Below are 14,906 nucleotides of genomic sequence, written 5' to 3' on the forward strand. Positions count from 1 at the left end.
GACCAGATTCCAAGATGGCTCTGTACTATGCAACCTCTCCTAGATTTTAGGCTCTTCGGTGCAGGGTCCTCTCCTCCCTTTGTATCTGTCTGTCATTTGCAACCCCTATTTATTGTACAGCACTGCATAATATGTTGGTGCTATATAAATACTGGTAATTAATAGTAATAGGAGCGATTCTTGCAACTACCGCATCAATATTTTCTCAAGCAAAAGGCAACTCAGTAACTAAGAATTGCACCAGATTCCAGATTAAAAAGCCGGACAGCCACCCAACCATGCAGAATTGGCCCCTTGGACATCATTCTGCATTATAAAAAATATAGAAGTTTCAGATTTAAATGAATCACATGCAAGCCATACATGACACAAGCAATAACCAATACACACAGCATTTCTAGAAAAACAATCTTTACTGCAGTGGGATGTTTCAGGATGAGTGCAGTTCAGGAGAAGCAATTATCCAACATACATATACAGCATATTTATATATTTACACAATCATCCAGTCTACATTTTTTGGTATTTTCTTTGTTTTCATACAAAAATAGGAAGAGTTGAACCTCCTCAGGTCTGGAGGTGACTGGGAAATGTTGCCCTGCAACAGCCAGTCAGCTGCCCCAGTCCTAAGGGGTTAAATCTCATTCGGCTTGCCCGCACTTCTCCATATTAAGGTCCTGTGCCTGTAATGCAATATGTCAGTACAGTTTCATAGTGATGCATTGAAGGAAGTGAAGGTCGTAGGTCAATACAAGAGGGCTCTGAGGTTACTGGGTGCCCGTTTAAGCTCAACATGGGATTCTACAGCCAAAAGCAAATTCTGGGAGAGGAGATTGTTGGTTCTCACATGCAAAGGGATAAATTCCAAGCTTGGAAGCAGAATGTGAGCGTAGGTGAACTCCCTTGTGCACGAACACACTAAAAGTGCCTTACATCCCCCATCACTAGAATCCATGATGCAGATAATTACAGGAATAGTTCAAGCTGCAGAGTGTTTAAGGTCGAGTATGCCCAAGAATTTGAAAGTACTAGGCTGAAAAAGTTGTTTTCACTTAGCATATAAAAATGCCCAGCATCTATCATGTGCCCCAGGTTTCATTTCTCAGGAGAAGAGAGAAAGGACTTGAATCTGGAAGAGTGAGTTTATTATTTTTTCTACTTCTTAGTTTTAGAGTTGCCCCAGTAGCTGCTGGGACCTAAAGCTTCAGGTGCGCTGGTACTGGCTTCTCTGGGTTCGTGAAGAAGTGACTAGATATACCATGAAACGTGTTGTGGTGCTTCCCCATTTCTTCCTCTGAGAAATCAAATCCAACTTTTGCCAAATCACACAAATGATGGTACCTAGTATCCAAGAAACTCGTCTGGAAACCTTCAGCTTCAATCAGAATGTCCTATATGGACCTTGTGCCAGTTAGATCTTTGAGGAGCAACCAAGGAGACTTCAGAAGTTCTTGGCTTCTACTAGGCTGAGCTGCTTGCTAAATACGTAGTATATGCAACGAGCTTCAATCATTTACAAAGCAAGAACAAAAAGTACTCAGGTGTACTCAACCTTAAAACACATCTTCAGGACATCAGGTTGGTTGGTTGCAGATATTTCAATGTTCACCATTTCAAGTCCACCAAAAAACCAGAACAGCACCAGGACATTGTGAATCTGGAGGACTCCATAAGATTAATTCAGTATCTATCATTCACCAAAGCGTACAGTCAAAGGTCTTACGTGCTTGATGTTGTCTTGTGAGTTGATGGTGGAAGGAAGCCAAGGCAGGAACATACAGAAGCAGCTATGGAAGTTCTTATTAAGTCTTTGAGATATATGATATGTATAAAGGATCCAGTGATCCAGCTAGATCCCCATGGATTCCACACACACTTCCAAGATTAACATTATACATTAGATATAATAGAATATGATACACAATCATGTCAAGTGGACGTCCAGTGTAGTACATTTCTCTAATACTGTTAAGTGTACCTGTATTCTAGTCAAGGAGAAAAGAATATGCTGGAAAGGAAGTAGGTAAGGAACGCAGGCATTTTAGTTTTTTTCTTTTTCAATATAGATTGTTGGGCATTTTTGTAAAAAGATGAGGTTACACAATGGCTGCCAAACCGTTAACCCAACATTCCAAGCTATCCAAGCCTTGATCCCGTTTTATGGGGGTTGCTTGGCTCTCATACCCATCCATTGGCTGCTACTTTCATGGAGTACTAACATGGAGCAATCATACAGAAAAGGAAGGTCAGAGAAATTTTAGAAGAGTTGATCTACTTGTCTGTGGTTTAGTATGGACAGGCAACCAGCAGTTGCACCATAAGAACTTGGCAATGGTCACTTCAATGTTTCTATCAAGAAAGGTTCCCTTTAAGCTTCACCTCTTTTGATAAAGGAAATAGGGTTGTGGAAGAATTTAATGTCGACTACAGTCAAGTCAGTGACAACTAACTCTTTGTAACCGATACACTGGAGCTGTCGCTGTAACAGTAGGTTGATGTAGACCTTCAACTTGCCAAAATACAATAAGACCTTCATCATATCGATGAAACCGAACGCAGCATCTACCTTTGCCATTCTCCTTCACAGCATTAGGTTTGTAACTACATACGGGAGTTCTTTAATTCAACAATAAACCCAAAATTTTAAAGAGGATCTGTCATAAATAAAAAGTGCTGCACCATGGCTGATACAAAAAACAAAGCCAATGAATGGACCGCTAATGAAGAAGGTACAGGCCAAATCTAAATTCCAGAGGTAGCATTGATACGGTTTACTTGTCATGGACTTTATTCCTCATTCTTAGGACTTGGGATTCTCCCACGAGGAACCTGTTTCGGTATTGGCATCTATCACAAAGAAGTTTATAGTGCAGGGCCACTGTAAAGGAAACTACGTAATGCACACTTTATTCAAGGCATGGATGGTTCTCTTTTAAAGGTCCCCACACTTAAAAAGCATGATAGGTACACTTTAAAGGGTACATACACCTAAAGGCATGGCAGGTCCTCTTTAAAAGGTACATATACCTAAAAATTAGGACGTGTCCTCTTCAAGGGGTATACTTACTAAACAGCTTTATATTAATTCTGTATGAATCTATTCTGAATGAATGACGAGTCAAGTCACCCACCAGTTAGTTTTACCTCTTTTGCAATAATTTCAGCAATGAGACCTCAGCATCCAAATCCAAATCTCCCCACTGACTGTCACCCTTATGGAAAGGGGTTGCTGGTACTAGTGCCCCCTCTCATTATTTTACATTACAATGGGGGAAATGGAGCAGCAGGAGCGAGACTCACTTGCTGAATTTAAAGTGGCTGCTGAAGGGGAAATCCCCCCACTTCTAAAAGATCTTGGTAAACCAGTGGGTTGAGAACAATGGATGGAATGAATATCAGTGTTGGGTAGACATGACTGGTAAAGCAACAAGTTAGTGTTTTATGCAGAGATGGCCTAGGTAAGTGGCCAGGGTAAGTGTTCAGGCACCAGTATGGTACCCCAAAGGTTTGGTGATGTTCTGCTTCGCTAGTCCCAGAGTGCCTTTCTGTTCAGTAACATAGCTGCACTGCCTGGCTTAGATGGGGTAATGACTTGTTCTGCCCCCGAATATGACCCTATAGCATGAAAATGGGTGGAGGGTGTAAGGTGCTGGGTGGATTTTTGGCAGGGAAAGTGCAGCATTGATCACAGTTTCTTAACTGTCCGATAGGGAGGATGAGAGGTCCCTACGTGGGGCCTGGTGTTCAGGATGTCCACACTCTTACGGCTTGAGCACACTACATCACGAATGAAACTGGAACAGTCCAAACACACGTCCTTCAGAGTAGAACCCTGAGCATAGATGTGGGGGAACTGGCCCTCTACATTCTTCCAGGACAATCCACCACAGGAGCTAAACAAAGACAAAAGATATAGACACAATGGTCAGTCCACCAAAAACTGACTTCTCAAGTCAACCCAAAATTATGAAGAATGTTCTATTTAGCTTTGTTTGATTCACAGGAATATAAAGATGATTCAATGTTCTCCTGCAATCAAAAGTGATTCTAGTCACCTACACCAAATCTTCCCATCTGATCCTTCGAGTCAGATGCCTACACCCCCTTTATCCTGCTGTTGTTCCTCCACCGATCTCCATGTTACTATTGTGTTCCGTAGACATAAGACTTGGTGGATGGAACCACCGTGCAAGTTGGGTGAGTAGGCATCTGACACACCAGGAAGTGTCAAATCTTTGGTGGCTATAGATCTTGAACAGAGAAAAGCTTTCAGAAACAGGTAGGTGAGCATGAGTGTTCAAGAATTCTATTCACCCCATAAACCCTTTGGATTCTACATACAAGGCATTGGACTTTCCATCAGTATATTATAGCCCTTCATATGGTGCATATTTGTATACTCACTGGAAGCTGTCCTTTTTTTTGTGTGCGTGTCCACTTGTGCCAGATTGGCTTTCAAACCCCACACTGTAGACTGGGATGTGCCCCAACTTCTTGGCAGGGAGCTTCATCTGAAAAAAGAATCAATGACAACCATTAAAAATATGTTATATTTTACAAACAGCATCTAAATTAAACTATTCACACCAAGAGATCATCTATGGATAGCAAGAATATTTGTTTTGGGTTTTGAGATGATCAATAAAGTGAACCTGTACTTTAAGCCCCTTTATTACTATTATTATTAATAATAAACAGGATTTATATAGCACCAACATATTACACAGCGCTGTACATTAAATTGGGGTAGCAGATGACAGACAGATACAGGAGGAGGAGAGGACCCTGCCCGGTGGAGTTTACAGACTATAAGCCTTGTCAAAGAGCAGACAACATTCGGGGACTGCTACCTTTATTAGTCATGAAATGCTCTTATTTGCCCCTATTACTTGAGATTGATCTGCCATAATTAAACCTTGTCAACTGCCATTTCAATGCCCAAAAAGAATGCCCTTACTGTCCATTGAACAGCAGAGTGGCATTTGGAACAGCCAGAGGAAACTATGGGTGCCCAGATATGGGGTGCCTGATATGCAAGGTCTGAGTTAGGAGGGGAGGCTGCCAATGTCACGCTCACCATTCCCATCCCACTCCATAACTTCCAGCATTGTCAACTGCAGGATATCATCCTTGTATCTTCTATGATGTTGTGGTTGCACAGAGAACACATGGCAGGTGGGAGACACTGGCGGCCTCCAAGGCAATCACATATGTTCTTCCAAGCACCATGATGCTGTGGAAGCAAGTCTGGAGGCCCAACCAAGGATTCACGATTTCTAAATATGTCCCTGAGCTTGGCCATAAAGCCACTGAAATTTATGCAAACTTACAAAAGTTTGCGGTGATTGAAAAGGGCTTCAACATACCAACATTTTCATTGTGATTGATTAAACATAACTAAATTACCCATAAATGCCCAGTGGGGTCGCACCGGCAAGAGCCGCAGACCACGTCTCCTGTATGGATTGCAGGCTCAGGGTGGTGGGCAGGCTCATATCTGCAATAGGAGAGTGGCCGGGTTCTCGCATCATGATGTCACTAAAGGGGACGCTTCCTCTCCTTTGAGTGACACATGGCTCCCCCGGTCCGGAGTCCGTAAATTTAGTGGTCCAAAAGGTTGACGACCATTGGTGTAAAGTATACAGCTAGGCTGTGCTGGGCCCCCATGTGCTGATGGGCCCAGTCGCAGTTACATGATCTGCTAGGTGCACAGTCTTGCTGTTCTTCTATATATAATATTATGTTGTAAGCAATTATTAGCTCTCTAGCTGATGTCAGTAGGACGTTAAGACCGACTTATCTAGGGTTTATGGAAACATGCTGGGAACATTAGTTCCATAGTAACAAGCGAAGCCATTGCTTTCATTTTTATAATACAATATGAAAACTCACCTTCATGCTGCAGGAGCCACAAGCTGACCTAGAGGGAAGCAAAAAAACCATCAACACGTGCAAGTCACATAGCGCAATTTAAAAAGTAATAGCAACCAATCCAAAGTCCTGGCAGTAAGCCAAACTGTATAACATTAGGGAATTTTATTACTGCTAACTGCTACTAAGTGAGACAACACCAAAAACAGATCCAAATCTAAAGATCAAGGAATGTATAATTTCAAATGGTCATTTCATGAACATGTAAAATATACCGGCTGGTATAAGTTTTTATTGATTTCTATCAACAAATGATGAAACTATAATTAGTTATCAAGTTAATAAACATTTAATTTGTGCACATGTATGTACATGATCTGCTTCTTCTCTCTAGTTATATGTGTATCTATGTCTATGTGATTTTATGAATCAGAATATTTACCTTTTACAGAACAAACAGTTGGCAGGCCAAGAGAAGAGAGGAAACTTTGATTTGCAACAGCAGCAAACCTGCAAATGAGAATAACAGAGGTATAAACTACCCATTAAACATGAAGATTTTGTGTTTTCATGTTGAACAGAAAAAGCTAAAGCCTCCATAGCGATTTATCCTTCTAAACTTTGTTAAAAAAAAATCCAAGACAGAACTAAAAACAACAAACAAGAAATAAAAAGTTTCAGAGCATCAAGTTTTTTTATCCCCTATCAGAGGCTGAAGTTTCAGACAAATGGAATCTAACAGCAAGCAGATTCTGCTGTACCCTGCTATCCCATTGGTCTCTGGGGATCCATTGTTATGTAATAAATGTTTGTAAGTTTTTAAACGTTTAGTATAAAAAACATAAATAATTAGTCTATCTTTAAATGAAAGCTTTCAAAAATGTAGCACATGGAGTAGTTTTGATTTTAGAACAAGAAATACTTTGCACAAAATGAAAAAAAAATCTGTTCCAAGAGGAATATAAAAACTTGCACATATATATATATATATATATATATATATATATATATAAATATACACACACACAGTATTTTTTGCCTTATAAGACGCACTTTTTCTTCCCCAAAACCGGGGGGGAAAAGATGGTGCATCTTATACGACAAATGTGTTATAAAATAATTAAAATAAGATACTCACCCGATACCCGATCCTGCGTGTGTCTCCTCTCCTCTCTGGCTGCAGCGTGTGTCTCCTCCTGGCTGCAGTGCAGAGCGAAAGAAGCCGGCACAGCACCCCCTGCTGATCCCTGCCCTAACTGCCGTACAGTGGAAAAAAAGGTAAGAACGGCACAGAGTGATCAGAAGGGAAATTTGAATGGCAGAGTGATCAGAAGGGGAATTTGAATGGCACAGAGTGATCAGAAAGGGAATTTGAATGGCACATGAGTGATCAGAAGGGGAATACCGGTATGAATGGCACATGAGTGATCAGAAGGGGAATAATCTTTCAGAATCTTTTTTTTCTAGATTTTCCTCCTTTAAAATTGGGTGCGTCCTATATTCCGGAGCGTCATATACGGCGAAAAATACGGTATACACACATTCATATACATACATACATATACACACACTCTTGCATGCACATTACGAAGTTCCTATGGCTTATCCTACGATACTGGGTGTGCCACATACCTTGCCCTTTTTCATATTGTTGTACAACTCTTTGCTCTGCAGAAACTTTTCCATCTCGGCCTTCACAAGCACCTTTCGCACATTTATAACTTCCTCCACGGTTAAAGCCAGGGTGTCCACTGGGTGGCTGAACTCCTAAAAGAGAGAATAATAAAGTCTTCTTGGCTTATTCCATAACATAAGACAATGAAGAAGGTGCAGTAACCCATACCAATAGTTATCAGTGAAAGATGATTTCTAATTGGTTGCTGCAGTCTACATTTTTTGCTATATTACAAGATTGCTTGTGTAGATTTAAAAACCACTTTCAGCAGATGGCTATGTTTTATAAATGGTGCAATGTGCATGGATGACAAGCCTGTTCTTTGAACAAGTGGCTCTTGGGTTAGTAAAATCAAATCAGCAAGATTCCCACCCATTGATGAATGGTTACTAATGCTGAAGCCTTACCTAACACTTAATTTAATCCCTAAATTAAGCCATTTGCTTTGCATAGTCTTCCTCCTCTAATGCTTAACCAGTAATTCCAAATTATCAATCAATAAACTAAACCAAAAAAACTCATAACCCTCCCCTGCAATCAGTTCACATCAAACCCTAACCATAATGTAACTGAATAACCTTTACAGCTCATTCACACTAATATGTTGGGTTGCAGCATAGCACAGCACATAGCTGGTTAGTAGCACTTTATTGCACCTTAGTAATACATTGATGCCCACATTGGATGGAAGTATTTTGCTGTGCAATGCACTTAGAAAATGAAGCATGTACTACATTTGTATGCAATGCGTTGTGTTGGTCAGCCTATTGCCGCATTGCTATAGCACGAAGGAGCCCTCACATTTTCTTTAAGTTGCATTTTCAAAAGAATTTCAAAAATAAGGAAACCCATAGGAGAACAGTAACGAGATCTTTTTGCACAGCCCAGTCAGGTGTCTTCTGTGGGATGCAAAGCTCCATTCTCACAGTGTAGATTTCCAGCCTACAGAGGACACCTGACTGGGCTCTGCCAAAAGATTCCGTTACTGTTCTCCGTTGGGTTTCCTTATTTTTGTGAATAGAGTTTTCTGTTCTCTGACCACTTACCAGCCAGCGGTGTTTGGAGCTGTTGTCTCCACTGGACTCGGGTTCGGCTTTCTCTTGCACAGAGCTGAGTGTGCTACGGCTGGGCGATGGACTTCCACAACTGCCGCACGTTGAGTAACTCACTGTAGGTAAGAGTATTATGGTTAAAGTGTGACAAGCTGCATTGCATGACATTGAATCTCCATCAATCATTGAACATTGCGCTCTATCGTTCTGGACAACTACTGCTCTAAGTGGCCTCATGTTGATACTATGGACAGTCTCCTATCTCCAGCTCAATCTGGAAATGTTAATAAATTATCCAAGTTAGCACTTTTTGATGACTTCCTAGGGTTTCAACCAAAGTTTCAGACTTTATAATTTATTATTTTAAAAGGTGGCTACATCACCTTGCAGGGTCCTATGGAATGCTATTGTAGACACCTATGTGTGATTCCTCACAACAGGAACTACATCCAGACATTCCACATCTGCAGGTGCTGATATGATAGCCCAATGGCTATGAGATTAGGATACTTCCCTGCTAAGAACGGGTGCTCATGTCACCAAGCTATTCCCCTGTGCTTTGTTTATGGGTCCTGGGGATGATGGGATATGTAGTCATACCATGATGTCATATCAGTGACCTTTGGGTGAGATGCTCAATTCTTAGTAACCAACTAGAAGTTTGGCTAAGCAGCACTGAGTGATCCATGACTAGTGTCGGTCGAATACCTGAGTGTTCGATTCGGCAGCTTTTCGATCGAATAGCACGATATTTTTCGGGTGATCGAACGCCGAACGCGAACACCTTTAAAGTCTATGGGGGGGGATTTGAAGGCACTTGCGTGCCTCCAATCAGCTGCGACCGCAAGTTCCCAAGCTCCCCAGGCTGTACTTATCAATGATAAGTACAACCTAGTGATTGTGGGAACTGAACTTCTCAATGGAGAAACTCCATTGAGAGTTCATCTGGAGTTCACCTTTTTTTTAAAAACATATTTTTAAAAACAAATTCGCAAAGTCGAATTTTGTGTTTTTCGGGTCAGGTCTGCCTGAATTCGAACCATAATTTTCAGGTCGAATATAGGGACAACCTGAATTCGAACACCAACACTAACCATGACGAGCGGAATATTAGTACATGCATTGACTAACAAAGTGAGAAGGAGTACCAGAATAAAACCCATTTTGTATCAGGAAGCAAATCCTGTGCATGTTATTAAAAATATTGCTGCCTCTTTAGGATTAAAGTACTAAAAAGTTACAAGAATCAACAGAGAGCAAAGATAATATAACTTACGGAAACTCCGATTCACTCCTCGTGGGATGTTCATGCTGCCAGATCGAGCTCGTGCGTCTGTTTCTTCTGGATCCGGAAGAGCTTCCCGCGGATGTTTGTGTCCCATCTCACACTGCAGCTGTGCCAGGTCCTGCTCCGAGAATGAGCGGTCACGTTTAAGAGGCAATGGGGCGCTAATTACCCTCCGCAGCTCCGAGTTGGGGGAATCATCTTCCTAAAAGAAAAGTCAAAACATAAGTCAGTTTTTGGTCGGGACTTCCTGAATTATCGCAACTACTACCGGTATATGCAAATTATTATTAATAATTTTTAGTGCTGGGATGGGGAGAGAGCAAATTGGGTCAAGATTTAAGCAAAATTAAAACATATTAATTCTGTAGATATTTGTATAGGATATACTTGCATTTGGCAAAATCTTTCATTCTAAAAATGTTAGTTTGTCTTAGTCCCCCAGTACAAAGATTTCCCATTTCTTGTCCTGGCAAGATTTGAGAGGAAACCTCCTAATTAAGGACACAACCAGAAATAATAACTAAGCTATCAACAGGATAAGCAGTATGAGGATATTTGGAAAATGTGCAATTTTTTTGGTAGACTGGAGCTCATGGGATACCACAGGACAGTTTTGTCATCAAAATGTGCCAACGTTGGTCACCATGATGTAGGCACAGATTAGGCATAAATAATGCATGGCATTCATTAAAAAAACAAAAACAAAATAAGAATATTACTAGTGTTAGGACTAGTGTTGGTCGAATATCTCACTATTCGATTCAACAGCTATTCGATCGAATAGGGGGATATTGTTCAAGTAATCGAATGTCGAATTCAAATACACCATTAAAGTCAATGGGTAGAAAATTAAGGTTATTTTTCGGGACTGTGTAGAACTGCAAGAGCAATCAGGGGAGCCGAGCTGACAGCCCCACTCCCCTTATTTCACTTACAGCCCTAGCGTAACGATAGTATGTGTTCTTGTATAGAGATTCTCTATCCAAGAACACAGGAGTCCCACGGGATCCCCGGGCACTAGAGGCTAAATGGGGACAAGTCTCCCCATTCACTTCTAGTGCTCTGTGATTGGCTGGGGAAAGGAAAATCCTGATAACGCTTGAGCGGTCATCAAGGTTTACCTTTACTCAGCCAATCACAGAGCACTAGAGGTGATGAATGGGGAGACTTCTTATTTAACCTCTAGTGCCTGGGGAATCCCACACTGACAGAAGGATTCCCATAGCTGTGCAGCCATGGGAATCATCCTGTCATTGTGGGATAACCTGTAAAAAAATAAAAGTTAGTTACACAAATCACACACATCCAATAAATTACTTTAACATTAAAGCCTTTTTCTTTTTTTTTTACACATTTTTTTTACACACGAATTTGCAAAGTTGAATCCCTGTTTTTCGTGTCAGGTCTATCCGAATTTGAAAAACAATAGTAAATCTGAACAGCCATATTCTGGTCGAATATAAGAACAACCCGACTTCAAACACCAAAAATAATTAGGATCTTTGTGTCTCAGTAAATAAATGGAACTAACAATATTTTTAGTACACAAATCATATTGTATTGCGATGTAACTGCTGGCTTCCTGCAGAAAATACTAGTTGCCTGCCTATGTTACAAAGAGTTACAAGCCTAAAGCAGAATCGTGTAAATCAGAGTCCAAATCCCTTATCCCTAAGCTTGTTCCAGGCCCAAAACTCAGAAAGTACTAATGCAATGGCAATATAATTCTCCCATGACAGGGGTATGTTATTACAACCCATTGTTTTTCGTGATATCTTCCCTTAATCATTATTATTAATATATTTAATAATATTAATAATAATAATAATATACTGGACTTATATAGCACCAACAGATTACACAGTGCTGTACATTAATTAGGGGTTGCAAATGACAGACAGAACCAGACAGTGGCACAGGAGGAGTAGAGGACCCTGACCCAAAAGCTTACAATCCATGCTCCGTCCTTTGCACCCCACTGACAGTCAGAATGACCAACCCTTGAGGAACAGCAATCACCTCACTGGCTGCTTTCCTTTCCTCCAATTCCTCGACCTGTAAGAATTGTAATATTGTACCTCAGACAGATTCATTTCTTCCATCTCAGCCAGCGTCGGAGCTTTTAGCAGAATACGAGGACGTTGTCGGGGAGCTACCGGATCTGGAACGGAGAGGTTAATGCAGGATGTTGACTTCTTGTCACTGGAACAAGCATCCACGATACATGGGAGAGACCCGAAGCCTATTAGGATGTACATTATGATAGAGCATTAGAATGAAAGCAAACTGGGAATTAAATCAGTATCAGACATCAATGTAATCTGAACATCCTGCAACATGAAAATGGGATTATTCAGAATCAATAAAAAAGGTGACAGCATGCTGGTAGATTCAAAAAAGAAGAGACTTTTGTACATGACATGTTGTTGGATCTGAGCTGTTTTTCTTTTCCCGTATAAGCCAAGTGAATGCAAAAGAGTTAGGTTTTTGGCTCCCCCCAAAACTGACCTTAGACTGTATAAATGACATATGACTATGGTAGGGACAATAGATTGTGAGCTCCTTTGAGGGACAGTTAGTGACATGAGTATGGACTTTGTACAGCGCTGCGTAATATGATGGCGCTATATAAATACTGTGTAATAATAATAACTATAAGTCACAAGTCCAAAGTTCTAAAATGAACCCTCCCCACTCAGGGGATTCTAGAAACAAAACCCCCTCCACCCCACAAATTTCCACTTCTCTTCCTGCCCATGTTGGAAAGCTTCCACACTTTTTTTATTAATTTCCTAGAGTATAAAATAAGTTGATCTTTTCTTTTAAGGAAAAGAAAAGTTGTGAATGGAAAATTGCTTTATTACTTGCAGAATGGAATGTGACCATGTGGCTGATATAATGGGTGATAGGGTTATGGGCCCAGGAGCAGCTGTCCCATGTACAATTACAGGTGGTCCCCGGATTACATAAGAGATAGGGACTATAGGTTTGTTCTTAAGTTGAATTTGTATGTAAGTCGGAACAGGTACATTATTTTAATAAATGCAATTAGGACAGATGTTTGTCTCAACATAATATTAGGTAGTGTGGTGTCAGTTACTGTATAAAATCCTCACTGTGAGCTAATCACAAACAAAGCAAAAAAACAAACTTTATGGAGCCTAGACATTCATTAACTTCTGGAGCAAGCTGTGCTTTGATATGCAAAAAGAAACAACTGCAGACAAAATGTTTTCGTTTAGCTTTGGATAAAGTTGGTAATGGTAAAATTCTGAGTTGCATTGCAGGCACCCTTACTTTGCCCCTGCTTCACAAACACAACAGTAGTAAGTGCGCAAAAACGTCTCCAAAAACCCAATGCACCTTACCAGCTCACTGCAGCACAACGTAAGAAAACGCATTGCCATGCATTGTGTGCTTTCAATAGTGCAGCATGCACACATTTTCTGTGTCATTGCAAGGGACAATATGCATGCATTTCGCAAAATTGCATTGAACAAGAACTGAAAACATTTTATTTATAGAAACACTCAAAGACGTATTCTGCATGGCACAAGTTGTGAAGTGAGCAGATATTTATAACTGCACAGAAGCGACCTCACTGACCCCCAACTTCTACCTTTTTTTCCTCTTTGCCGAGTCTCCACAGGACGTAGTTTGGGTTCTTGTTTAATCTCCTCCAAAATCTTTTCATGGAGGCTCCTCTGTCTAAGGGGCAATGGTGGCAAATTCCTACTGGACACCTAGGGACAACAGAAGGTGTTATTATCTTATTTTATTATAATCGTGTTAACACAGAATGCATTTGGAGGTGGAATATGAAAAGATTTCTTACTGGCTTCAATGGAGGACGAGACCTTATGAAGTCCAGGATCAGCTCATGTGCATCTTTCTTGACCTTTGGAGGAATGTCTCCCCCTACCTGTCAAACAGTATAATACATCATCATTACACTTTAAAATAGACTTTATTTAAAAATTCTTTGTTCATTTTATAGAGAAAGTGTCACCAACTTGCTAATGTGTCCAAGCCTAGACACTTCTAAAACTACACCTACAAAAATAAGATTTATTGAAGGGAACAACAGTAGCATCAACTGCGAATTATTAGAATTCTGCAAGATTGATCACTACTGTAAAAGCCTAAAAGACCAGATGGATTGCTTTCCTTTCCTTCTGTATTTTATATACATTATTTGTAATTTATAATACATCATTACTCCTTAAAGGGGTGATAGGATGAGATACAATACAAATGAAACTCCTGTGTCCATTATCTTATAGAGATAGCCACTTAATATCTGCATATCTTAAAAGCCAACACATATTATTAGGATTTATTGAATAGAAGATGTTTATTATGGTTGTTTTTCTATGAACCTGAATGTGTTTTAATAAAAATGTAAAGATTTATTGAATGGCAGAAGCTTCTTGCAGTCATCAATTGCAAATGATTGGAATTTTGTTGGATTTTCAAGACTGATGACTACTGACAATGGCTTAAGGACCAGATTGATTGCTATGGTTCAAGATCCAGTGTTGTTGAAAGGTGAGCGGTTAATGATATGTTAAAGCAAACTGGTCAGTAAATAGAACTGGAAAGCCAATGTCCCCTGGAATACAGATATAGAATACTCTCCTTTCCTCCTGCCAGGGCCACCAAACACAAAAGTAGAAACCATCACCCAAATAAAAGAAGAATCTGACACTTCTATGTGTCTCAATTTCTAGGTCTATTACTATGCACAATAGTTCATTCTGCCAGTCTCTGTGCCACTAATGTGCCTTGTAGTGCTTGGCAGGAAGAACCACTTAAATGAACCACAGGACTAAGAATCTGATACACCTAGAAGTGCTGGATTCTGCAAAATCTTCATTTCATGATTGTTCTTTATTACATTACAATTTATTATTTAGTATTTTTTCCAGATTATTTTTTGCCAGTTTTAGGGTTCATTTAAGAGTGTTAAGAGATTTATTCCAAAAATTGTAATTTGAGGTTAGGAATCAGGACGTGTAGG

At 40.2% G+C, this 14,906-nt stretch overlaps 1 protein-coding gene across 1 annotated transcript in view; it reads right to left on the reverse strand.

Moving 5' to 3' along the window:
- Window positions 1-394: 394 nt before the first annotated feature.
- The window catches only part of SPIRE2 (spire type actin nucleation factor 2), a 47,237-nt gene continuing 32,725 nt past the window's right edge, over window positions 395-14,906 (reverse strand). Inside the window, exons 6-15 of the mRNA XM_072422606.1 lie at window positions 13,722-13,808; window positions 13,506-13,629; window positions 11,965-12,128; window positions 9,875-10,088; window positions 8,593-8,714; window positions 7,504-7,638; window positions 6,314-6,381; window positions 5,893-5,920; window positions 4,405-4,511; window positions 395-3,893 (exon numbers count right to left, since the gene is read on the reverse strand). Coding sequence (XP_072278707.1) covers window positions 3,686-3,893; window positions 4,405-4,511; window positions 5,893-5,920; window positions 6,314-6,381; window positions 7,504-7,638; window positions 8,593-8,714; window positions 9,875-10,088; window positions 11,965-12,128; window positions 13,506-13,629; window positions 13,722-13,808 — 1,257 coding nt within the window. The 3' untranslated portion in view covers window positions 395-3,685. The remainder of the gene's footprint in view (window positions 3,894-4,404; window positions 4,512-5,892; window positions 5,921-6,313; window positions 6,382-7,503; window positions 7,639-8,592; window positions 8,715-9,874; window positions 10,089-11,964; window positions 12,129-13,505; window positions 13,630-13,721; window positions 13,809-14,906) is intronic.

This window comes from Pyxicephalus adspersus, chromosome 9 (assembly GCF_032062135.1).
Source record: "Pyxicephalus adspersus chromosome 9, UCB_Pads_2.0, whole genome shotgun sequence".
Taxonomy (NCBI): Eukaryota; Metazoa; Chordata; class Amphibia; order Anura; family Pyxicephalidae; genus Pyxicephalus; species Pyxicephalus adspersus.